The 24,423-nt window shown below is 40.9% G+C and overlaps 2 protein-coding genes across 4 annotated transcripts in view; one reads left to right on the top strand and one right to left on the bottom strand.

Moving 5' to 3' along the window:
* The window catches only part of jag1b (jagged canonical Notch ligand 1b), a 205,092-nt gene that overhangs the window by 43,155 nt on the left and 137,514 nt on the right, over positions 1-24,423 (top strand). The gene's annotated exons all lie outside the window — the stretch shown is intronic.
* On the bottom strand, positions 13,910-23,462 carry btbd3b (BTB (POZ) domain containing 3b). The gene is made up of 4 exons (XM_044372964.1): positions 22,510-23,462; positions 21,333-21,423; positions 19,319-19,437; positions 13,910-16,324 (listed from the first exon to the last, which is right to left on the bottom strand). Exons 1-4 carry the CDS (start codon positions 22,818-22,820, stop codon positions 15,292-15,294), a joined length of 1,554 nt encoding a protein of 517 aa, XP_044228899.1. The 5' UTR covers positions 22,821-23,462; the 3' UTR covers positions 13,910-15,291.

Genomic DNA, 24,423 nt, shown 5'->3' with positions numbered 1-24,423 from the left:
CTATTACAGATTTCAAGAAGGTGAGAGTGCAGATTCCATGATCTTTCACTGCTGTGGCTTCCAGTTGTTTCTGCAGCTCTGCAAACCTGGTCACCCACACTGTTGAACTCTTTAGCGCACAGTGATGAACTCTCTTTTTCTCTGAATTTCCAAATCTTGATTATTCAGGCATTCTGTGCAAGAGATATGTTTTGTACAGTTCTCCAGAAAAACAAACAAAACAAGATCTTTTATCCATGAGGACACAAACATCCAGACATTGACTTGAGCTTTCTAAGCATCAGCTAGTGATTGCCGTCATCCAGCATGTGTGAAATGAATGAAACTGTCCTGATGGGAGTGTGAGCAGTAAACAGTACCATCAATCAAACTAAATAAGACAGGCAATGCAACAGCTGATGGTGTAATAAGGCATGCAGATGAGAGGGCACTTCAGCATAATCAAAAACTCACTTGCCACTGTGCCTGTGACTACATGACCATGCCAGTGTTTGCATGCATGCCAAATTACCAATAATTTCTTATCATGCCAATAATTCATGCTCATCTGCTTACAGCAAAGCAAGAGTGAACAAACATATTTATTTCTCTGCATTAATTGTATAAAAAAATGATGTTAAGCACCTTTAATCTCAGTGTAGGCTAGATTTTTTACCATGCTCTATGCTGCACTCATCCATTGCATGCTTTATGGTCCTCCAGACAAAGTAATCAGTCCTGGAGGGGAGGATTCCTATCTCACCAATCTGATAAAGATATCAAGCCCATGCCTGTGTTCATCTTGGAGGGCTACACCATGCCTGCCTCTCAATAATAACCCTAAATCTTCACTATAGCCCTCCATCTACTGCTCACTGCCTCAGGCCACTTATATTCTATCAAAACAACCAGCATGGCCATCTCAGTCTCACTACCTGCAGTGCCTTTTACTGCCCTTCCTGTGAGCGCCAGGGCGCTGATGTAACTAAAATACACACCCACTCACCTAACTGCCGACAGGTGGATTGGTTTCCCCTGCAGCACTGAACACACTCCAGAGGGACGAACGGAAAAAACACTGTTTTGCTTTGGTGCCCCAGGTTTCTCATTTCAAATCATCACAGAGAATCAGAGCAACTTTTAAAGTCAGTATTTAATCTTTGAGTGCTTGCTTAACCCAGAGAGTTCTCGGCACATGGTAACAGTCACACCCAGCCGGCATCCGACTGTCTGTCAAATAACCCCCCCCGCCACCCCCCTCCCACCCTGCATCTGCCTTTCCTCCTCCTCCCCTTCCATCCCTATTTGACCCAGCACTGCTTTCATCTTCCTCCTCTGAGTACAAAGTGAATGCTGTGCTGCTGCTGGGACCCAGCCAGCCAAGGAAGGAGTCTACCACTTAGACACTGACAACAACCTATAAAATCACCCTCCCTCAACTCTCTCTCACTCTCTCTTCTTTCATTCTCTGCCTCTCTCTCTCTCTCTCTCCAAGCTCATAAACGCCCAGGCTTCCATTTTGCAGAAAAGACATTTTGCTGTAACTGCTGTGCTGTTCGTTTTCTGGGCTGCAGGATTACAGGTTATTTCCAGGCCTTCAGATATACACTGGCAGACCAGTGTCCCACTGACCCTCCAAAGCCTGCAATTTAGCAGGGTTATTTATGGAGCGAGGAGAACACATCCTCCCTCCTGCTCTCCTCTGCTTTCATGATGCTGGACAGCCACAGAGGCCCCTTCACACTTGTGCCTCAGCCCTCCCCTGCTTGGTGAGCATGGCACTTTCTCTGTGAGTCACAATCCTATTACCCCTCTACGGCCTCGTGGTGGGGCGATAAGAGCAGCCTGGCGCCCTGCAAGAGGGGTAACGCTGAGCCTCCTTTAGCTGCGGTAGGTGGCTTAACTGTAGGAAGAATGCTCCACAGAGCTTTTGGACTCATTTCAGTGGGAATTAACTTTTGCAAAGAGGTGTGTATGTTTGTTAAAGATGAAATTGCCTGCGGAAAAATAAACCAGAATATGGCTGCCCAATCATTTGTAGCATAATAAGCACTGAAATAGACATAAGATAAAATTGAGCTGGAAATGGACTTGTGACATCCATAGAGAAAACAGGACTGTGTTTTAAATATGAGAACAAAAACAATGCATTTTCATACTGAAGAATGAGGGCTTGGATTGAAGCATATTTGTATTTATCTCTCAGTCAGCAGGGTGTCATCTCCTATACGTTTTCACTTTCAGGGACACTGCACTCCCAATAGAAATACTGTCTTTACAAAACATCGTTTGGGTTATTTATGCCCACAATTCAAATTGGTGTCTCTGCTTTTATGTACAATCAGAAGTGGAATTGCTTCTCCTCCTGACTCACTGAATTGTAGCAACAATTGGTACATGCCGGTTGACTCATGTGGCAAAAGAAAATTTACACCCTGAATGTAATATTTGTCCACATTGTACTGTATGTGGATGCAAATAGCAACCGTTTCTGTGCAGTGCTCTGACAAATACAGCACACATGACTACAGTGCAGTATATCTCTCTATGTACTTGCCTCTGCTGTGTGCTACTAGGAGCTCTGACACCGTTAGATATATTAAAAAGCAGACAGCCTTTCTTATCCTCCTCCTCCTCACCACCTGAAAGGAAATGAATGTCACCTCATTGAAATGAGGTTTCTTTCATTGGAAAGGAATAATTTTATTTCAGATGTCTATTTGCTATTTGGGACTGCCTTTTCTTTTTCCCAGTCTGATACTGCACTGGCCTTTTAATACTTTTATGTCGGTTTAAATGCAGAAATGCATCTGGTGTCAAGACCGGTAGTTGGTAGTATGCTGCATGTTTAGTGTACACATTTCATTTGTAGCTGTGTATCCAAGTTTCATGTAAGGCAGCTTGGGTGTCAGCTGAAAGATTGTTTCATTGTAACATGTGTAAGAGTGAGTGTGCTGACAGTGCTCTTAACCCTCTCATCAAAGCCCCAGCTTTCCTCTGAACCCCCTCCTCACTCAGGCCTTTATGTGAGCGTCAATCCCTGTTCAGCCCTGTACACTGCGCCTAATTATGCCGAAGCCAGCATGAGAAGTAGAAGGAGCATCCACTGTACGACTGGAACCCTGTCAGAGCAAGAAAGAGGGAACAGGAGAAAAGGGGCGGATAATTAGGAATCTGGTCCGTTTTCCTTTAACAGTTTTCACTCCTCTCCTTCTCACCCTGCTTCATCTGCATGTTTCAGAAGGTTTCTCCAATTACCGAGGCAGTACCCCCGACCGCTTCTCCATCCGCCACCAGGGGGGAAAATAGGAGGGTGTGTGAGGAGATGGGAAAATGGAAAGGATTCTGAGAACAGTGTGAGTTTGAATTAATGGTTTAAATTAGCAGTACTACAGGATAGACTAAAATTGAAGGTGAGGGATATCTGCATTGTAGTTGCTGCTAGAAAGAGAGCTTACTGTTTTTTTAGCCGTGTTCTTACTGCCAGCCTGAATCAAATGGACACACAGATGCTACGTATTTCCCAAAAGGGACCTCTCATATGCACTGTACTCCTTAGTAATGGCCGTGTGACGTCAGCCAGGATACGGTGTGAATCAGTAGCCTTGAGGGAACATATAGATGTCATACATTCAAACAGGATTTACACTACTCTATATGAGTCATTGACTGCCTCATGGATTATCAGTCATCAGTAGGACAGCAGCCTTTAAACGACAAAGCACTAAGATCAATCTTATTGAAATATTGACTGATTAGTGACATCTGAGTTTGTAACCTCCAATGCAACCTACACACAGTGTGGATTACAGCCACATGCACGCACACACACATGCAGTAAAACCACCCTCTCACCCTATCTCATTTCTCAGTTTTGCAGAATCAGCTGTAGCAGAGGTGACAATATGATGGTGCTGAGGGAAGGATGGTGAAGGTGAAAATGACTGAAACCAGGCAGGGAGAGTGGACTAGTGATTTGGATTTACTGTCACCTTCTCACATTGATTGGAGTGGAGGTTAATGTTCTGGAGAAAAAAAACATGATAGTATATGTATATTATATATTTGAGTAGCACATAGGGTAGCAGCTCTGCTAGTAAGCAATAATGTCACCTCTGTATGAGGCAGACAGTTGACTACTGAAGGTGTATTTTTGAGCAGAATGAGAGAGTACAAATAGCCATACCATGGTAACTGTAAAAACGAGGCTTTTAAGAGTAAAAAAAAGTGATCGCTATTATAATAGATTTTCCATCAGGCCAAATTTTTTCATTATTTCCCTGCTTACGTGGCTAGCATGGAAGCTCTGGATGATTGTGGCCTCTGCACAGCTGCCGCGTGAAACCCTTTCACTGTGCCTGAACAGAGAAAAAGAGTCTTAAAACAGCCAATTATTACTCTCTATTAGTCCTGACTGCTTAAAATATCAGCTTTGATGGAAAAGGGCTCTTTGATGGAAAAGTTAGATGTTCTTGGCGTAATTCGAATAATGCTTCCAGAGCAAGAATTATAGAGAGGAGCATTTGTAACAGTAACTACATGCATTATCTTACATTTTCACCTGGAAAGGTATTGAAAGAGGGACTTTTACCCTCCAGGTTCGCTTCAGTTACTTTTACTCCAGATCTGGAGTCATTGTTTCCCTTTTCACTTTCCATTAGTTTCCCCCCTAAAATAGCAGACAGCAGCAAAAACCTCTGTAGCTAATCTCCTCTTTCCTGGTTGGTCAGTATCGGCCCCTTCCTCGCTCTGCCGCTCACTTTCAGCAGAAATTAGGATGTATGAATTCATTGGGCTGGCTGTGGCTGTAGTCGTATAAAATGAACACATGTGAGCCCCGTGTCAAGCCATGTGTGCATGCTACACATCCACGGATATACTATCACTTTATATTTCTGTTGACCCCATAATTCTCAGTTGTCCATGATTTATAACCGAAAATTGCTACAAAATCCCCCCCTACTGCTCTGCATTCATACACAGAAACCAATGAGAGGCATGTCATAGCTTCTTATGAATAAAAATGGATAATATTATAGGGGTGGGTCATTTCAACCATGTAATGTTGCTGTCATTTCTACTTTTCAGAGCCCAATGTATGCCACACTAGAGAAATATCCCCAGATCCCATGAGAGAAGTTTCATTCTCATACAGCCATAAGTCCTGCAACATCCTCAGAATATGAAATCAGCCAGCAGAAATGGATGGAAACAAAATTGCCAGGGGGTATAATAGGCAGCCCTATTAAAAACATACTGCGGTCATAAGAGAAGTTAGTGTGGTTACAAGGTCATAGTGGGGAGCAACCTAATTTACTGAGGATGGTAATGTTGCCTAGAAATGATATACAGTACTCACCTAGCAGTATTAAGGTAGAAAGCCTCTCCTCTAATGCATTAGTGTCATGGCTTTACTAATTAGTAAATGACCTCTCTGATACCAGTTTGGATAGCGCCTTGCCAGAGATTTGACCCTTTCAGCCAAATAGACTGGCACCGGAATATGCAGTGAAAAAAAAAAAAAAACAGAGAGAGAGTTAGTTTTAGCCAACACAACACTCAACAGATTAACAAAGCACCATATTAACCTTCAGGTGCATCTAATTGTTGGGAAATTGAATGCAGCTCTCTGTGAGGGGGGGATCAATATATCGAGCTGGCCTGGCTTACAACCTCTAATCCTGCAAATCTTCTTGAGGTCCTGAAGTGCTGTATTGAATATCTGAATGACTCGGATAGCACTGCTTAAGCATAATTTATGTAATGCGTCTGCCTGTGTCCAGATTCATTCCCGCTCGAGCCCGGTGATTTTTCAAGATCAGTCGACCTTTGTCTCATCAAGATATATTTAGCTGCAGTGCCCGTTGAAGCCTTGGCACAAAAACTTTGAACCTGCGCTGCTTTATCTGCAGCTTGCCAAGACTATCGTGTCCATGGCCTCTATGATCTGTTCAAATTTTATCGGGCTTTGGCTTGATCTAAATAGTAAAGATACACAACTACAGATAGAGAAACATCTGAAGCTATTGATCACAGTATAGCTGGTTCATCCTCTGACAAATCTAGTGTGGCACAGGGAAAGTGAAATATCTCCTTTGTGGAGAGCTGAGTGAAGGCTATCTCCCAAATTCATAATGTTTATCACAAAAACAAACTGCCACTTGTCTTTGTTTAGAAGCTGCACTCTGCATGTGCTAATTTCAAGGGAAATAACAAATGCACTTACTTGCCACATTTTTTCAAGTGCAAATCTGTTCCTCTTAATCAGATTTTTATTTGTTATTTCTAATTATCCATATAAAAACACATTTAGTGTCTTTGGACTATTTAATCCAGTGAGTCCTGTCATTTGTGCAGGGTGAGTCTGCCCTAAAGCCTCCTCTCTGTCCCCTCAATCACAGGTTACTGTGCCACTTGTCATCTGCAGTCAGGCCTGTTATTGAGAGGCTTCCCTCAGGCCGCTTCTTTGTCTTTAGTGGCTCGATTAAATTAGAGTGACACCTGGCATGGATCCTCAGCTGTAATGGCCCTTTCATCCCATCCCTTTTATCAGCATAATAGACCTCTGATGAAATATTACAAACCCACAGATCCTTCTCTGTGCTTCACTGAACTCTCTGTGGGGTCGGAGGAAACAAGCCATTGGTTCATGAGACTTTAATGATACAGCAAATTAAAAGGATGTATTCAAATAGGAATGAATAACATCAGGAAACAGCCAACCGTTTGCATTTCTCAAATATTGTAGTCATTGGATAAATTACTTTTGAAATTACATGAGCACTCTAATCACATTAAACGTATGGTTAGTGACTCGTGCACACTTGTCTTGTTGAAGTGGTGGTGGGCGGTGATATTTTTAACCTCTCCAAGTCAATGGCTGAGATTGTGCACGAGAGTTTGCTACTATTCCTGGAAATAGAAGACTGCGTCGGAAAGACAGCCTTCTTGTGTTGGTTTACAGCTACACATTGCCATATATAATACATTTTATGCACCTTTGTTATGCAAAAGAGGCATGATGAAAAGAATTTCATCATTGAGAAATGGAATTCTAGCTGCCCCTCCTCCTCCCAATGGTCATGAATGTTGCTGGAGGTGCAGCAGGAAAATCCCTTCCACTCCAATCTTGTTGAGCGCTGACGTACTTGGCCTTTTGATATTTCATGTGCCTCCTCTGTGCCACAGAGGGATCTGCAAGGAGATGTGGGGTGGGGTGGGGGGGGTGGGGGGGTGCGCACAGAGCAGTCAAACCTGTATCAGACACTCTCAGATTCATAGTAGACAGAGAACTCTGTGGATGTCTAAGCTAGTGCAGAAACTACGGGCTGCGCCTTTTCAGTGAACCCTGTGTCGGCACTCTGATGAAAGATATTAATTATTCACATAGTATCTTGCTTACAGTATCAGTGCATATTTCCTGACTTTGCACATTTTGAGCATATTTAACTACATTCTATTGTCCCACCGTTAGTCGCAAATGCAAATGCTGCAGAAAATTGCAAACAGTTGTATTTTAGCAGAGGATGCTCATGAATGTTCTGTTCTTGCTCTACTTGCTCCTCATGCTGCCTTGGGTGACAACATAATAATTGATAGTGAAAGAAATTATGTCGGAATTAGATGCGCTACTGGTTGGTTAATATTACATCTCTCTGTTGAGTCTTTGTTGCCTTGGGGTGGTCAAAATCTTCCACAACACAAGTTATCTGTCAGAGAATCCAAAGATTCATCCTGTTTTTTTCTCGAATTTTTTGCCGTCAGTAATTAACTCACAAATTGTTTAAATATTAATCCAATTAAAGTTAAAATCTTAATATGTCAGCAGCATATATATCAAGCCAAGTTTTCATTATAGTTGAATTTTGAAAAAACATTACAGCTGAAATCTAATTCCCACATTTATGCTGTGCTTCATAAACATGATTGTACATTTTCTTATTATTTTTTCCTTTGATCCCTCTACTATTATTAACTGCATAAACATGACAGCTGTGACGTCTGCCCACACATTGACAACAATGGACATGTATGTATAGTGCACTCCCTCCTTTACCACCATGTGAGAAAACACATGAGGCATATATTCCACCTCCTCTGAATGAATTCATAATGCTCATCCCACGCCTTTGTACGTGTGTGACTGCCTGCCAGTATAAACACATATTACTCACAGTCATGCAGAGAATGGGGTCTGTTTGGGATGAGTGCTTCAAATAAAGGTCTGGGGCTCTCTTTATCTATCATTCACACATAATTTCATTATTTTCATAGGACCTACAGTATAGGAGGCTGCATTCATCAGAGCTGTCACGTGTCAAAGCATGTATAATATGTTAATTCAGAGATACACGGCCTGCAGAAGAACATAAAACACACAAAGTCGAACAAGGAAAACTTCCACAAAATGCTACACTTTTATTCATCTCATGTCCTGTGATTATTTCCAGCAGCTCAGAGCGAGAACAGCTTTGGTATCTCAAAGGGAAGTGGAAATAAGGGGAAGGTAAGGCACAGTAAAGCTTAAATTGAGGCCATTATTGAGGGCAGTGAGGGAATAGTTTGGGGCTCGACTCAAAAAAGCATAAGCAGGGAGAGTTTTAGGTAGGTCAGATGAACACTAATGGAAACTCCTCTAAATCTCTCAAATAATCTAAAGGTGCAGCACATTGAATACTCACCCCTATCCTGACAATTAGAAAAGATATCTCTCTTACGTTTTACTGTTTAAAGCCAAATAATCTGATGTAACACTGAATTTAAACTTTGACTTCCTTTATCTGATTCTTCATAAATAAATAACTCCTGACATTTTCTAGCAACTTTGAAACCGGGTTTCTTTCTGACAGCGGAGGCAGCTGCAGCTAATTATCTGAGTTAATGGTAAGATGAGAAAGGATTCTTTGCTTCGCCAACATCAGATTCATCATCAGCTTGACAATTAGGCCGGGATCGTGCAGCTGTGAAGATGTTTGTGTAGGCAGATGATAGAAATGTGATGGTGCTGTGAATGCAGGAGTATTACTCTCAGTCCTTCTTTGACTGAACATTGAATCTCTGCTTCCCAAGATATAATGAATTGTGTGACACTTGCTTTTACTGTTCGTATTAAACTAGAATTGCCAAGATAATGCCTTTTTGAACGGTGCTAATTGCCTAGACTTTTAGATACAGTAACTAGCTTTCCCTGTGGTAAGCAGGACATAAAAAGGGCAGAGGAACAGGAGATAGCGCTCTACTTTTTAAATTGGGCCACAAAAGCAGGCTGGTAGAGCTCAGTTGGATTTCAAAGAACTCGGGCACAATATCACTGCACAGTAGATGTTATTATACTCCTTGCAATAATTCTGACAGAAATTGCCGGTGTGGGAAAATGTCCGGTCACTTTTAGGTTAAACGGGGGGGAAATGGGCATTCAGCAAATAAAATTCTCGTTTTGAAATGTGTATTCAGGGATGGGAAATGTATGCCTCTAGTTGTAAAATTGTGCTGACTCCCAGTCTAGTTGATTTGTTTGACAAAAGAAATACCTTGTTTCCAGTATAATGTCTCTGTTGATTACCAGACTCCCCGCTGCCAAGTGATAAGATTCTATAGCAGATAATGACCGAATATGAGAAATGGCGCTGTTAAACCATTCTTCTGGCAATAACTATAGGCCCACAGTACATTTCTATTCATATTTGTACAAACTCGAACCATGAATGCAATCGTTTAAAATCTGTCACTTCACATTTTCTTTGTGCTTACCAGGAAATAATTAAACTGGAAAGCCAGATTTCCTGGGTTTCGAGTTCTGAATGAATACACACAAAGCTAGGCTCCTGTGCCTCTCTGTGCTCTTTCTCTACCTCTGTATCACTCTCTATCATACATTAAAACGCATTAGCCACCCTCTATACGGTGCAGGAAGAGAGCGAGAGAGAGGGAGAGAGAGAGAAAGAGAGAGAGGGAAAGAGAGCATGTGTACAAATGAATCAGTGCTGTTTGTTGTTCTTTTTCAGGCTCGAGCTGTTTCAAGTAGCTTTTTTTGAGAGAGCCGCAGATCATGTTTAGTAAGCTCACTCTCATTATATCAGACCCTGGGGAGGGAAGGGCCCTCTCACTCCATACTATCAAAGCCATGGAGCTGCCTTAGAGGACATGCTTCAGTATGAATAGAGGCTCTAGAGTACATACAAAAAGTAGCATGCTCAGCCCTCATCACCTCTCTCAGCGGGAAGCTGCCAACATTCAAGGTTTTGATCAAGCCTTGCCGTAATGGCTGTGGGTGACAGGTATACGAGACCATAGTTGTGGGAATAAATAGCTTGATTAGCATAATGCATCACCAACAAATTCAGCTTTCAGGGCATGTGAAAGAACTACTTTTTGCCTGAGTGCAGCATTCATATACCTTCTGGGATCGTATTTCATAGGACAAACACAATTATGTAAACAGCATATTTACCTCTGCACCATTGGAAGGTAATATAATTTACTTCCAGTGTGTGCCTGATACTCCTTCACTATGTTGTCTGTATTTTTGGCTGCTTTGAATAGGCTCTGAATCTCCCATTGTCCACCGAAAGCGTATTTCCCCTCTTCTCAGCAATCATAATTCACCTGATACACGACGCGCTTACCTCCAGAAATCCTAGCCATATTGATCCATCTGGAGCCGAGCGACATCGCTATAAACAGGCTAATCTAACATAAAAGCTGGCCTCTCAATGCCCCAGCCTGTTGAAACGATTTAGCTCTGCCTGGTAGCAATGAATAAATAAATAGATAAATGAGACACACAATTGCGGGGCCGATCCTGCAGTGAACCCCAACCACATGCGACTGGAGGCAACGGCTCAGAGATAGGAGATTATTTGAAATAATATCCCTAACATTTTGCAGCTCTTTAGCACCGCGGGGTCGGGGATGTGGGATGACAAAGAAGCGATGGTGGCCTATCATCAGTCAAACCCCTGTCTTGTTCCTGTCTCCACCTGTACCTTGTGCAAACTTTGTGACCTTTTACCATTCTCACACATGATTAATTGCTACTTTGACTGTCCACTAATAATCTATGTGATAATTATCAAGGGAATGACTACCTCACCTGAATACTAGTCAGGTCAGACTTGCCACCTACCTCTGTCCCTCTCTTTCAATTCTCCTCTCACCCCCTGCCTTGTTCCTCCTTGACTGGCTGCTACAGTATGCTGAGGTTAGTGCAATAAGGTTAGCGGGGGGCTCAAATACCCTTACATCTGTCAGGATTACAGCAATTCATAGTAACCTTCAGCAGCCCTTGCCAGATGCTCTCATAACACTTACGGGGCAGTTTTTGCACTTAGAATTCACCAGTATAACCTGTGCTCCAAACACTGTTGCACAGATACATGTGTACCTCTGGAGAAAACATATGGTTTAGGGGGGCTGTAGGGGAAAAGAGCTTTGAGATTTCCTTTGTGATTTGCTGAATTAAAAAACATATTTTTAAATTATTTTCTTTGATGAATTCTTTAAGCCCACAGCTGTGTTTCCCCCCTCTCTTCAGCCATTACTAATTCATTGACATTTTGCTAGGATGGAAATTACCAGGATGTTGAGGGTTGGATATGTGATTGCCGGCAGTATGCAGACTGATGTTTGAAACAGTCAAACAACAGGCCACGGTTCTTTTGAGCTGGAGCCCTTCCACTCACCGGTTTGTTTGCTGTTTATAGCGGTGAATTGTGGTGGGGGGGGGGGGGGGGGGGGGGGTTTACGCAGATTTAGGAGACATTTCTATCCTCCACACCACATTAATATGCCCAGTAGTCAGTGATATGATTGTTTGTGCAGCATGTTAACCACGGTATAAAGAAACATCACTATCCTTCTTAGATACCAAAGGACCTTTTTTGTTCTGTTCACAGACTGATCTACACTTGAAACAATCAATCTTAGAGAGCATGAAGAATGTTGATCAGTGGTAATCCACAGTCCTCCCTCAAGTCTCAAGTCAGATTGAATCTTTTCATCCTTAATTCGTATTGAACAGTAATTAAACCCTTAATAAGACTTTCCTGGGTAATATGTGCCCAGTCTGTGTCAGTATCCACCAAGTGTGTTTTCCCTTTTCCCTCCCCCTGCTGAACCATATGTTTATTCCAAAGCCTTTGAGCAGAATTCCCAGTAACATTTATAGTTACAGATATAATAAACAGATATAAGACTGTAAACACGTTGAATTATTAAAATATCTTTGATAAAGTCGAACAGGATGCATGCACTCTATGTGCGAGTAAGCAATCCTCACAATTGAGATTTTTATCCTTTACTGTTACTATTTGGAGGAAAATATTGTATCGCCACAGTGACTTCCTCATCAGTAATACATGGTGACTCTTTCATTTCCTTTACTGACAAACTAATTATAATTAGACGCCTAACCATGCATTTTATTCTTAGCCCTGTGGGATTTAATTGCATTTCATTCATAGTATTAAAATGGTTACCCACAAAAATTGTCATCTCTCATTGAATAAAAAATATTCTGTTTTCACCAAGTATGGCCTGATCACATAATGAGTTTATGATAGATTTATATCTTAGAGGGTTTTGGAAGACTAATATCTACTTTGCAATAGCAAATAATTAGAGCTGCCAACACAACTGCTAATTGAAGTCTTGCTATTGATCAGTCGTTTTTGGGACTGTGGGACTTTTTTACAGAGCAGCACTGGTCCCACCACAGCTCTGGCAGTGAAATAGTTGCTTCTGGCAGCATGTCTGCCTTTTGAACTTGCTGTTACCAACACTTTAAAAATAGCAGATCAAGAAACACTGTACCTGTACTGTACCTGAACTGTAATTTTAGATCATTTACATTTGCAAAATAAAAACGTGAGCATGTCTGTGTGTCTGTGGAAAGCAGGCCTGCTTCTGACTCCTGGCACATTCTAGTCCCCTGCCACCTCCAGTGCAATTAATGATCTTGCTTACAACATTAGCGCCACAATCATGAAAAATCACACTGAAGCACCGAGTCCCCCAACATATTGAGTTCAATTCATCAAGGGCTTCATGCTCATTGGCGATGTCAAACTTAGTCTCAGCGTTATTGAGTGCATTGGTAATCAAGTACCTGCCATAAGCTCCCAGGAGTGATTATCTTTTTGAACATACAGTTCACGAAGAGATATAATGCATCTTGAGATTCAGTAAATGACTCATCTTGTTTTTGAGTTTTACAGCAAATCAGGTACTAAAAAAAAGTGAAACTCAATAATCTATAAAGGGTCTTTGTTAATCCATTGTTTTGTCAGTGTACAGGAAATTGTACCTGTGATTGGGATTTTTAACTTCACATAAAACACAAGCGCAACACTTCTGAAAAGTGTTTCTAAGACAAAGATTTGTACAAGAGAAGAAATCCCCTTTTGAGACTTGCTGTCTTTTTTTTTATCAGCACACAGACACATCAACATCAACTGTGGGTCAAACAGCCAGGATGGTATGCTGGGAATTCAACACTTTGGAGTTTTTCAAAGGTTTGAGATTGTTATATCATTCATTCTCTATCTCCTGACACAAAACATGTGATGGCCATATCAAGGAGGCATTCTGTGACAAGACTGTAACCTGTAAAAATCTGAGATTGTTAAGATGCCTTTGCAGAAGTGATTGCGTATTAAAAAGCCATATTTAAGAGTTGTTCTCATTAAAATTCATATTAAGGTGGGGTGGTGTAATGTTGTGTTGTTCAGTACGATGCAAAATAGAGTTAGACTTTGAGGGAAAGTGGCATAAAGACAGGAATCATCAATCAACAGACAGCTCTCCTTGGCATTGTAAATCACTGCAGTGCTGAAGGGCATCATCTGTCCCCATCTCCTAATTTCAGACAAAGTATGAAGCATTATCAATTTGATAGCATCTCTTTTTACAGATGGGATGCACAGCCAATATGTACCACTCGTGTTGTTTATTTGCATCATCAACAATCATACACATTCGTTGGTCTCCCAGCGCTGTAGCACGTAAACACAGGACATGAACACCAGTTTGCCCATCCATTGTCCTCACCAGACAAGCCCGTGAATGTTTATCCGACACCAGAAAAAAATATCCAGTAGCACAGGAAATCAAAAGAATTTGCCTCATTAAAAAGAACAAGTAACACATTTGATTACAAACCAACATCAGTACAATTCTGAAGCATATAACATATGCTTCTCCAAATACTGACACTGTATGATCACATTTGGAGGGAGTGCTCAGCAGTTCAGAGTGCACAGATTTTCAACAAAGAGAAGTCCATAAGATAAACAGTTTCTAACACAGAATCAATCATTGATCTTTTTGCTGTAAACAAAACCAAGGTGCCAGAACAATTAGTAGTACACATTAGATGAAATGGAACCAGTCTGACCATACTGTGAGTACTGCAATGCAGACAGTTTTAGATAGAAAACCAAAGACATCTTTCACTCTACCATGTAGTGGTGAATGGTGATCACTTCAAGTCCTAATTTTCACTGTAAACATAATGTCACTGATCTAACTGAATTATCACTGTAGTGACTGAGATGAGTGTAGGTGCAGAGCAACATGCTACAGAGAGATAGGGGTTATGTGTCTCATTATATCTAGTGTTCCCTAATCTAAGACCCCTCAAGCCCTCTCTAAGTGCCCCTTTACTAGATTCAAAGTATCAAAAAGCTGCAGATACAATTTCAACCACTCAAATACAAATGCCTAATGGGTTTTACACACTACAATAGGACAAACAGTGTTTTTTGACCGTAATTTTATGTTGGTATTGAGTATCATACAGCCTTTTTCACTTCCATTATAATGCCAATGATCCAGACTGAGTAATGACATGAAATACTCATCATAGAATAGAGAATGTGAAGTATTGCTGCTATATATGTATGTGCATTCTATGCAAGCATAGAAATAATAAACATACTGTAGCATATTCATCATATAAGATATCTCTGTGGTCAGCATTGGCCACAAATGTGGCATCATATACATTTCAGAATTTACATATATTCATATATACAGGCACATCTAGTGCAAGATATTTTTTTTTTATCTTTTAGGACTTTTGTTCATCTGCATATTTGTACAATCCAACATCTGGACACATATTTCTGGTCCTACTCAAGTGGACCATTTACTAAAATCAAAACCACATAAGACCTTTTCTGAGGTCTGAGATCAGAATTTTTTTGAATAATGCTGACAAAAATAAATAACAGAAAGTGACACTTTGCACAAAGTGATAATTTTCTCTTTTACATAGGTGCACTGAAAATCAGTCAGCTGTGTGCGCAGGGGTTGTCAAGCATAGAAGATAAGCTCAGGAATCTGACCCCCCTGAACCCCTGTGCCATTAGTGCTGTCTGAGGAGCACTGGAATTGAAATGTCACTTTCCCACACTGCACCTCTGTCATCCCTTCCTGTCCGAAGTAGCTCAGCTCGTTCCCATCCAGAACCACACTGGCAGTGTAGAAGGTATCGGGCTCAATCTGGACTGGATACTCAAACCACACTGGGAAAGTGTTGCTGGAACCGTCAGAGAAGTATTTGCTGAGGTTTTGTCCCAGCAGAACTCCTTGACGTTTGAGCTCAATCTTGGCACTGTACTCTGCTGAGCCACAGCTAGATCCATACAGTCCAAACCCAGCGATAAAAACTCTTTTATCCACTGCAAACTGTATACTGTCACAGCGGCCTCGATAACGCCACTGATTGCTTCGGTAGGCACAGGACTGGAATCTGTGGCAGCGCTGGGGTGTCAGGCCCTTCCTGGGCTGGCTGACAAACTGCAGCTCAGGCTTCTTGGCTGCTGTGTACCACAGGAAGATGTCATTGGTCTCATTAAGAGTCAACACGCCCGACTGGGCTGCTCCATTGGCAAAATCATCCAGAGCCATTGTAGGGATGCGTATCAGGTACATGGCCTTGCCCAAAACCTTGCGCTTGTTATCAGTCGATGAGGTGAGCTCCTGTCTCTGGCACTCAGCGTCAGCCCAGCTGAGCGCAGCCTCAAATACCACTATCTCTTTAGCGTTGAGTGTCTCACGCTGTAGGATGCTCTCAAGGGTCTGGGCGTCGATGTCGCAGAAGCCCTCAGAGCGTAATGCCAGCTCAGCCTGGGCATCAATCACCTCCCAGCAGCGCTGTGTCAGCTCTGGCTCCTCAAACAGGCAGCTCTGGGAGAGTAACACGCAGGCATTCTTGGCACTCAGGCTGGTCTCCAGGAAGTTGACGCAGGCACGTGCCAGGTGAGGGACAATGTACTTCTTGGCAGCATAAAGAGTGGCCAACACTGTGTCAGCACTAAGGTCAATCTCATCGCAGTAAATGTACCTGTTGACACAAAAATGTGACTCTCAGCTATATAGACATAAAAAAACTGGGAAAGCCGCACACTCATAACTGATGAGTTTATTTCAACAAATGAAGTTCAACATTTCAGCAAATGCCTTGATGTCTATGAACATTAAACAGGGCAATGATGTGAGGGTGTAATATTAATGTGTGTGTGTGTGTATATATATATATATATATATGTATATATATCACTGAAATAGCCAGAAGAGTGCACTCAGTAGTGCAGATCTCTGCCAGGTGTGTACAGTCAAGATGGCGGCGAAGATAATAGAAACGGCGATTTATTCATGTCATATTGTGCCTAACTTTAGTGCACCTGGCAGAGATAACTAGAAATTTTTAGACAATTATGGTTTAAACTGACTGACAGTATTACAGTATTGAAAGCAATGGCATTGCGGCATCTGTTCAAAAACAGTGGGGGAAAATGATGAAATGGGATTCTAAACAGAGTGAAATCATTGTGCAAACCAATCAAACCAGGCAACAAAATAGTTTTCTGTGGGCAGAAATATGTGTCACCAGAAACTGCATTTGAATCATTTATATTTGAATTTGAATTGCTCGACTTAAGATAAGATAAAATGTACTTTAATGTCCCCGTAGGGAAATTTGTTCTGGACTCTATCCTGTAGTTCCACAGAAGATAAAATCATACATATTGCATAGTGAAAGAAAAAACAACAGCACATGGCTTCCATACACATACACAGTTTACACATACACTTGAATAATTGCATTAAAAACCTGAATTTGAATCATATAATTTGACTTTGTAGTGTTTAATTTGAGTAATTGCATTGAAAAACTGGATCTGAATAACATAATTTGAAACTGAATTAATTAAGTCTGGAACTGAATTCCAATAAACTTAAAATTGAAGGTTATATTATGAAATTGAATTCAGTTGCTTTGAAACTGTATTTGAAACTGTATTTGATCTTCACTGAAAATTCAACTTTCTATCGACTTCCACATTCAGTTCTCACAATTCACATTCAGTTTACTGAGACTCACATCCGGTTGTTGAGGAAGAGCAATTGAGTGCAGATTCACAGACCTCCTAAGTTCAAGTACCAAGTACTGTAATGACAGGTGCTTTTCATTTAGCTAATGTGTCTCCTTGCTTCCTTCACTCATGTCTCATCCTCACGTCTCAGCTCCTCCCAACGAGGATGCGAGAAAGAGATGCGAGGAAGGGACGTGAGGATGGAGGAATTAAATTCATCCAATGGGACGTCCTCGCTCACTCTAGTATCATGATGCACATCACCTCAACTCTCAAATATGTAGAAGTCAGCTATCACTATGTAGAAATTATTAAGTAACAGTTTGAACTCTAAAGTTTAAACTTAAAACTTAATAATTACTTAATAATTTCTGGGCCAGCCTAAATATTGAGAGCTGGAAGGAAAACACCTGATAACTGCTCCAGTGTTTAATTATTTGATTATAGATCTACAGTAGTATCTGGCTGTCACAGAATATGACACAAATAGACAAGTTAAATCCATTAATTAACACCGACGAAAAGGAGCAAGAAAAACAGCTGCAGCCTGCAGAATATGTTTAAATAAAATATTGCTTGTTTAGTTTGTGAAAGTCCTTTTCAGGCTCAGGATGATTTTATAGGAGACATGCAGCTGTGTGACATCATATTTTCCTGAAGGAGCTGAGACATACTGGAAATGGAAAAGAAGAAAGGAGAAGCCTTCTGGCTTATGAAGAAAAATAATAAACTTACAGTCTTTAATGATTGATTCATGATTCAATAATTTTTATTTTATGAATAAATATGAAAAGCTGCTGTTGGTGCCGTCATTCCTGTTCCACCGGTACTTTTCCTGATCTGCTGTATTAAAACAACAGCCTGACTGTTTACTGTCCCGTCAGATCAGCTGATCAGTCAATAAACACATTTGATCAAGGGGGTGTTGTTGGTAAAAAAAAAACTTCCATAGAGGATACACCTGCGGTTCCTCGCTCTAAGCTCCTCCAGGAGCCTCCTCTCTCCTCACTCCTCTTCTCCTTGAGGTGCATTTAAGGGATTCGATGATCCTCAATGATGGTGGAGGGACAGCCGGAGGATGGAGGAGAAAGGATGCAAGGGAGCATAAATTGGCCAAATGAAAAGCACCCCATGGATCAATGGGAGTGAAGGAAATGGTTAAAAATAGATACTGTTGCAGAGGGAATAGGTGCTGATTGGCCGAAAAGGAGTTCTGTGAATTTGCACTTGATTGCTCTTTCTCACCAACCATGTGTGTGTCTCAGTAAACTGAAATTAAATTGCAAGAACTGAATTTGAATTGTGAGAACTGAAAATGGAAGTATATAGAGAGTTGAATTTTCAGTGAGGATCAAATACAGTTTCAGAGCAACTGAATTCAATCTCATAATATTACATTCAGTTTCAAGTTTTGTTGGAATTCAGTTCCAAACTAATGAATTCAATTTCAAATGATAATATTCAGATTCAGTTTTTCAATGCAATTACTCAAGTTAAACAATGCAAATTCAAATTATGTGATTTAAATTCAGTTTTTTTAATGCAATTATCCAAGTTGAGCAACTCAAATTCAAATATAAATGATTCAAATTCAGTGTCTAGTGACATATTTCTGCACATAGTTTTCCTCCTACAAACTTTTCTACCACCTACTGTAGCTCGCCTTGCAAAGACAGAGAAAACAAAACTGAAATAAAAGTGATGGAGGAACAGCAGGAAGGAAGTATAGAGAATAATATGGAGTGATCCAGCATGAAAAGTGGAAAGTATAATGGAATGAATGAAACGAAAATAGACATATAGATTCTGTCTCTGAGACAGAGGAAGAAAACACTTCATTTCAGCGATTATGTACGTAAAGATGACATTAAGAAAAGAAAGTGCTGCAAGAGCACAAAGAGCAAGGCCAGTCACAGGAAGTGCTGTATGTTGCAGAGTTTAGACAGAGGAGAATCACTTACTTCAACATTGCCAGAAAGGCAGCTGGTTCCACATCTGGAATGTGGATTTCATCCTTGTTTTCAGCCAGTTCACCATAAAACATGGCATGGAACACTGAGCTGCCCACAGCCAAAACATACTGTTGGAGGAAGAGAAAACACAGTGCGAGAGGCAAAAAAGAAATGAAAACATGTCCTAGTTAATCTGGAATTTCACTGGAAACTACAGTACATCATGTGTAGTAACTTTCGGAAAAAAAAGAGAAAGATTAGTTATAATGGTAAATTTACTGAATCCAGCAACACATGTAACTCTTCTTTACATAAAAACACAAATCTCCTCATGGATATTGAACAATGCCTCAATTCTAATCACTGAAGATTGAACCTGTTGAGTTTCTCACATAATGAGCAATGCTCAGCCAGATAGTATTTCCCCTGAGGACAGAGAGGCAGATTTCTAATGAACAAGATTGCCTCTGATAAAAAAAAAGGAATTCCTAACACAACTGAACTGAGTGCAACAAAAGTTCAATTTACTGAAATTAATAACTTATGATGAAATCAGATGCAACACAATGCAGCTAATAATTTCAAGAATAAGCACAGTATGTAAGGGTATGAATCCTGTAATTATACTTAAGCACATTCATGTTTTAGGTCTGTGTGTGCACGCGTGTGTTAGGTGCGTGTGAGTTTGCAGCACAAGTATATGTAGGTGGGTAAGTGGGTGGTATAAATTTTCCCAAAAAAGGCACACAGTCTTGCTCTGAAGTGATTAAATTACAGTGAGCCCAATCTAAAATAAACCTTGCAAATAAGGGCTTTTCAAAAACAATGATGTTACACACTGAAGTGTATGTTTCTTTTTCACAAAGACAGGTCAGCTGACACACAGTTGCTCTGTCATATGGATTTAGAGACCAGTATATGAATACTGCATATAGGGAATATGATTAGTCCTACCTCTTGACCCGTTGTATTTTACAGATGTTCATTTGAAAGATATAGCTTTGTAAATAAAATCATACTGCATGTCTGAATTCCTGCCAAATGGACACAATAAAGATCACTGTGCTGAACGTCATAATGTTCCATTTGCATAATGTCTCAGCATAAAGTGCAGCCCAGTCATCCTCAATGTCCTTCCGTAACTGCTTTCGCAAAATGCACAAAGTGCACTGCAGCTACCAATCATAGATAATCCATTTGGGTCCCATATAAAGTCCAGAAAAGATGACCCTTGCTGGACTAACAGTGTTGACGTGGGATGGACAGCAATGCCAAATTCATGGTTCTAAAACCCCTTAACAGACTTAATGTGAATTTTATAATCATATTCAAATGGAGTCAGAATGATTATGTGCTTTTAGATTATGCTCATAGTCAATCATTCATGTGAACATCTTGAAAAAACAATGAGGTCAGAGGGCGGATTGAACAAAGAAGTCAGAGGATGTCGACCTGCAGCTTTCAACTCGCATAAACAGGATGAATATATAGGCCTAATTATGATAATCATAATCATAGCTATTTAAAGTACATTTCATTGTACTGCCATTCCAAAATCCAAAAGCTAATCAAGTAAATGAGTACAAACGTGTTTATAGGATGTGAGGTGCAGAGTTGAATGCACCTAATTCTATGTCTTATCATTGTAACTGCGTGCTGTTGAATGTATTTGATTAAAAGTTGAGTAATTGCGGAGCTGTTTCTGAAAAGCTGAGCTAAAGAAGAGACAAAGGCGATCCATTCTGTGTTGAGATGACTGCTGGAGAGGATATCCCTTCCTCCTTCGCTCACTCACAGCTTCTATCCTTCAGCCTCATTTACATAAATAATTGAGGACTGTCTCGAAAAGACACATGGTGCGGAAGTGAGAATGGAGCACAAAGGATTTCAGTTAAATTACTGCTGGCAGCGAGGAAGATTATTTTTATGCTGATATGATGTGAACAACATTGGGTCGGCTGATTGCTTGTTTGTTTATTTCCTCTCTGCTAACTGTGATTTTACTGGTTAGGGAAATTCTTACTCTGTGTCCTGGCAGCCGCTGCGTCCTTCCAGGCTGACCCACCACAAAGTGAACATCTGCCATCAGCTCATTGTTGAACATTACTGAATTTCTGAAAAGGGAAAGAAAGAAAAATACAGAAGAAAACAAATTTTATATACTTTATTACTTGTATATTTGTTCTAGGAGTGAGGAATAGGAGATATTAAATGATGATCAGTGCATATAACCTCACATATACTGTATGTATTTTATGAGAATAATAAAACTCATACCAACTAGTTGCCAGAGTCTTTAGCAGAAGTTCAAACAAAGTTGTAAATTACATGTATTTTTATCTTTCCTGCTACTCCTCTATAAACAAGACTTTTATGATTGTACGGAATGTACCTACTGATCAGGCAAGACTGAAGATTAATTTAAAAGTCTTACACATCAAACTAAAAATTATTTAATGTCTCAATCATTTTTGAACTTAAACCTATGCAAAGAGGTAACTGAGACAATCAACTGAATGGAAAATCCCCATTTTGAAAGAATGAGATCAACAATAAAGCTGTGTTCATATATTATTGAGTAGTGGAACATGTCACAGGGGTGGATAAACAGCCCCATGATGTTCTGGAGAGACAACAAAGCCAGGTCGGAAAGCACACATTTTGCTCTGGACCAGCTGGGGTCTTTTACTGATAGGCCAAGGTAAATATTTAGATTTTAGTACAGAGCAACCTCTGCCTGTTGTGCATATCAAACGCACCTGCTGTCTGTCCACCCTCTGTTATGTCAGAGCGACAAAGTCTGCAAGAGCAGAGAGGGTGTAAACAGAGATACCCCCAGCAGATTGAGGGCAGGGCGGAGGGAACACCCACTCACACTTGAACCCATACATACACACACACACACACAAACACACACACACACACACACACAAAGAGGAACACACACACAGCAGTATACATTCAAGACTAGTTTTTAGGACACATTTCATTTTTATTAATTATATTGAGTTTCTGTTTATTCTTTCAGAAAACTAGCATTACAAATTCAGTGAAAATATGCCATTCTAATCTAACTTTCTTAGAAAATTTCAAATTAATTCATTTTGACTTCATCTCCTCTGTTTGTAATGTTTATGAGACATGTTGGGAGCAGCAGTAATGGTCCCTGGCTCAAGAAGAGGCTGGCTGGTTGTACCTACCTTTCTCTTATAGTGGAGTACAGTCCCTGCCAGTTACAGTTCTGAATGGTGTTGTTGTTGTTGAGGTTCTGCTGCTGGTACTGTTGCACTGTGGTGGTGGAAGCCGGCTTTTTGGTGGGAAAAATGTCAGCTGCCATTTTCTTCTTCTTCTTGCTCCTCAGAGTGATGATCTCATAACAGACTGGGGGCAGCTTGGAGCTGCCACTGGCATTCCCTTTCTTGGAGCTTTTACTTGACTTGCTTTTTACTGACTCAGGAAGCATTAAGAAGAAAGTCAGACATTTCATGTTCCTTCCCTTGGCATCGACCATGAGTGTGTTCAACTGCCGAGCAGTGGGAGTGCATGCAGAGAAGACATTCACCAGGAGTGGGCAGGTGCGAGGGAGGACTCGGGAAGAGGACAGCAGAGACTTGAGCTGTACTCAGCAGCACGTTAGTCAGAGATCCTGTCTGAGGTTTCACCTTTCGGGAACTACCAGGATAACTCTCTTGTTTTGCCCGTATTCTTCACTCCTCTGAAGAGTCAGGCTCAGACTGGTGATCCAAAGGCACTTTTCTTCTGTGTGAAGTTTGATCTGCTGACGAAGAGGCTCCTGGGGTTCCCATGCCTGCTTGTCCAGAGTGATGAGATCAGCTCTTCAAATCACTTCTTTTTCTCCTCTGTTCCCTCGCCTCTCTCACTCACTGCTCTGCTGAGGGTTGGCCTGACAGCCCCAGATTTAGTACAGCTGCAGTGGTCCTCAGGCAAGCAGCGATGTTTACTCAATTCCTTTCATTTCCCACTTACTCCTTGTGTGCTTCTCTTCCCCTCTCAGTCTCTCTTCCTCTGTGGTTCTACCTTTTTCCTCTTCAACACTTTCTTTTTTTTCCTCCCTCTCCTCCACGGAGCACAGTCATCTGCAGGATGCTGTAGCCGTGGATGCTGTGTCGCTCTGCTCAGCCACTCGTTCTGCTGACTACAGAGGTTGAATGGGAGAGCGCAGAAGAGATAGAGAGGCCCCCCCTCCCCTCCCCCGGACCCTCTCAGCACAGTACACGGCTCTCTTCACAGCACAGCCAATGGCAGCGCACGGCATTCATGATTGGCTAATGCAGCCTAGTGCAGCGCATACTTGAATATGCAATAGTCAACGTCTCTATTAAAGAGACAGCCATCCCCCATAAGAATGATATATTCATCCACAGATTTACTTCCTCTGTTTGCTTCACCTGGAGTCACTGCATTCAGTTTGCACCACAGCAAATATAGACCTCATGTTATAATTCAAAAGGGCAATGCAAATGCACAGGGATCTTTTTAAGGGCAGAATTTGCTTAATTCATGCATTCTCTGACAGTTATATTTCTTTTTTTAATAAGCTTTTCATAAATGTATACAAACACTTGAATTTGCAATTCATTGTTCCCTTTGCTGCTTTAACTAGACTTATGACCTTAACTGTGTTGTACATGCAAAACCTCTTTAGATTCAAGTCCGTATAAGACTTACAGACACACTATCAAAATGCACAAGCAATGCTCATGCTACCGTAATTAGATCTTGTACTGTAACATATTGCAGTGTGCTAATATTCCTGTGTCTTTAAATATGTCTGATTTGAATTAGTATCCTGTTTTTGCCTTTTAAATACGTGAAGTCAGCATGTAACACTACAGACGTTCTCTCAGAGCCTGTCTTGTGAAAAGCTTACCGCTTCCAGTCCCAAACCTAGAAAGTGTTCTTGTGCTTAAGCTTTCTTGTTAAGTCATCTCTTCAGAAGAGTACATGGGGCTTTAAACGTAATGCAGTCTTTGCACAATGTATAATGCATACAGTTCTTTTGCTCTTCTTGTGTAGTTTGGCTTTTGCACAGTGGGTATTCTATTTAAAGCACTGGGATGATTTAGCTTTTTGGTGGTAGTGGTGTAAAATAT

This window comes from Thunnus albacares, chromosome 14, assembly GCF_914725855.1.
Source record: "Thunnus albacares chromosome 14, fThuAlb1.1, whole genome shotgun sequence".
In the NCBI taxonomy this organism is placed as follows: Eukaryota; Metazoa; Chordata; class Actinopteri; order Scombriformes; family Scombridae; genus Thunnus; species Thunnus albacares.
Note: the sequence above shows the minus strand (reverse complement) of the source record. Positions and strands in the feature narration are given on the sequence as shown.

What these genes read in the sequence shown, in the direction of transcription:
- btbd3b (XM_044372964.1), bottom strand. Translation starts at nt 22,820, where the DNA reads ATGGTCGATGCCAAGGGAAGGAACATGAAATGTCTGACTTTCTTCTTA. An exon ending in TACTCCACTATAAGAGAAAG is followed by an intron (nt 21,424 to 22,509) that starts GTAGGTACAACC and finishes TTCCCTTTTCAG; the next exon opens with AAATTCAGTAATGTTCAACA. An exon ending in GCCTTTCTGGCAATGTTGAA is followed by an intron (nt 16,325 to 19,318) that starts GTAAGTGATTCT and finishes TTGTGTCAACAG; the next exon opens with GTACATTTACTGCGATGAGA.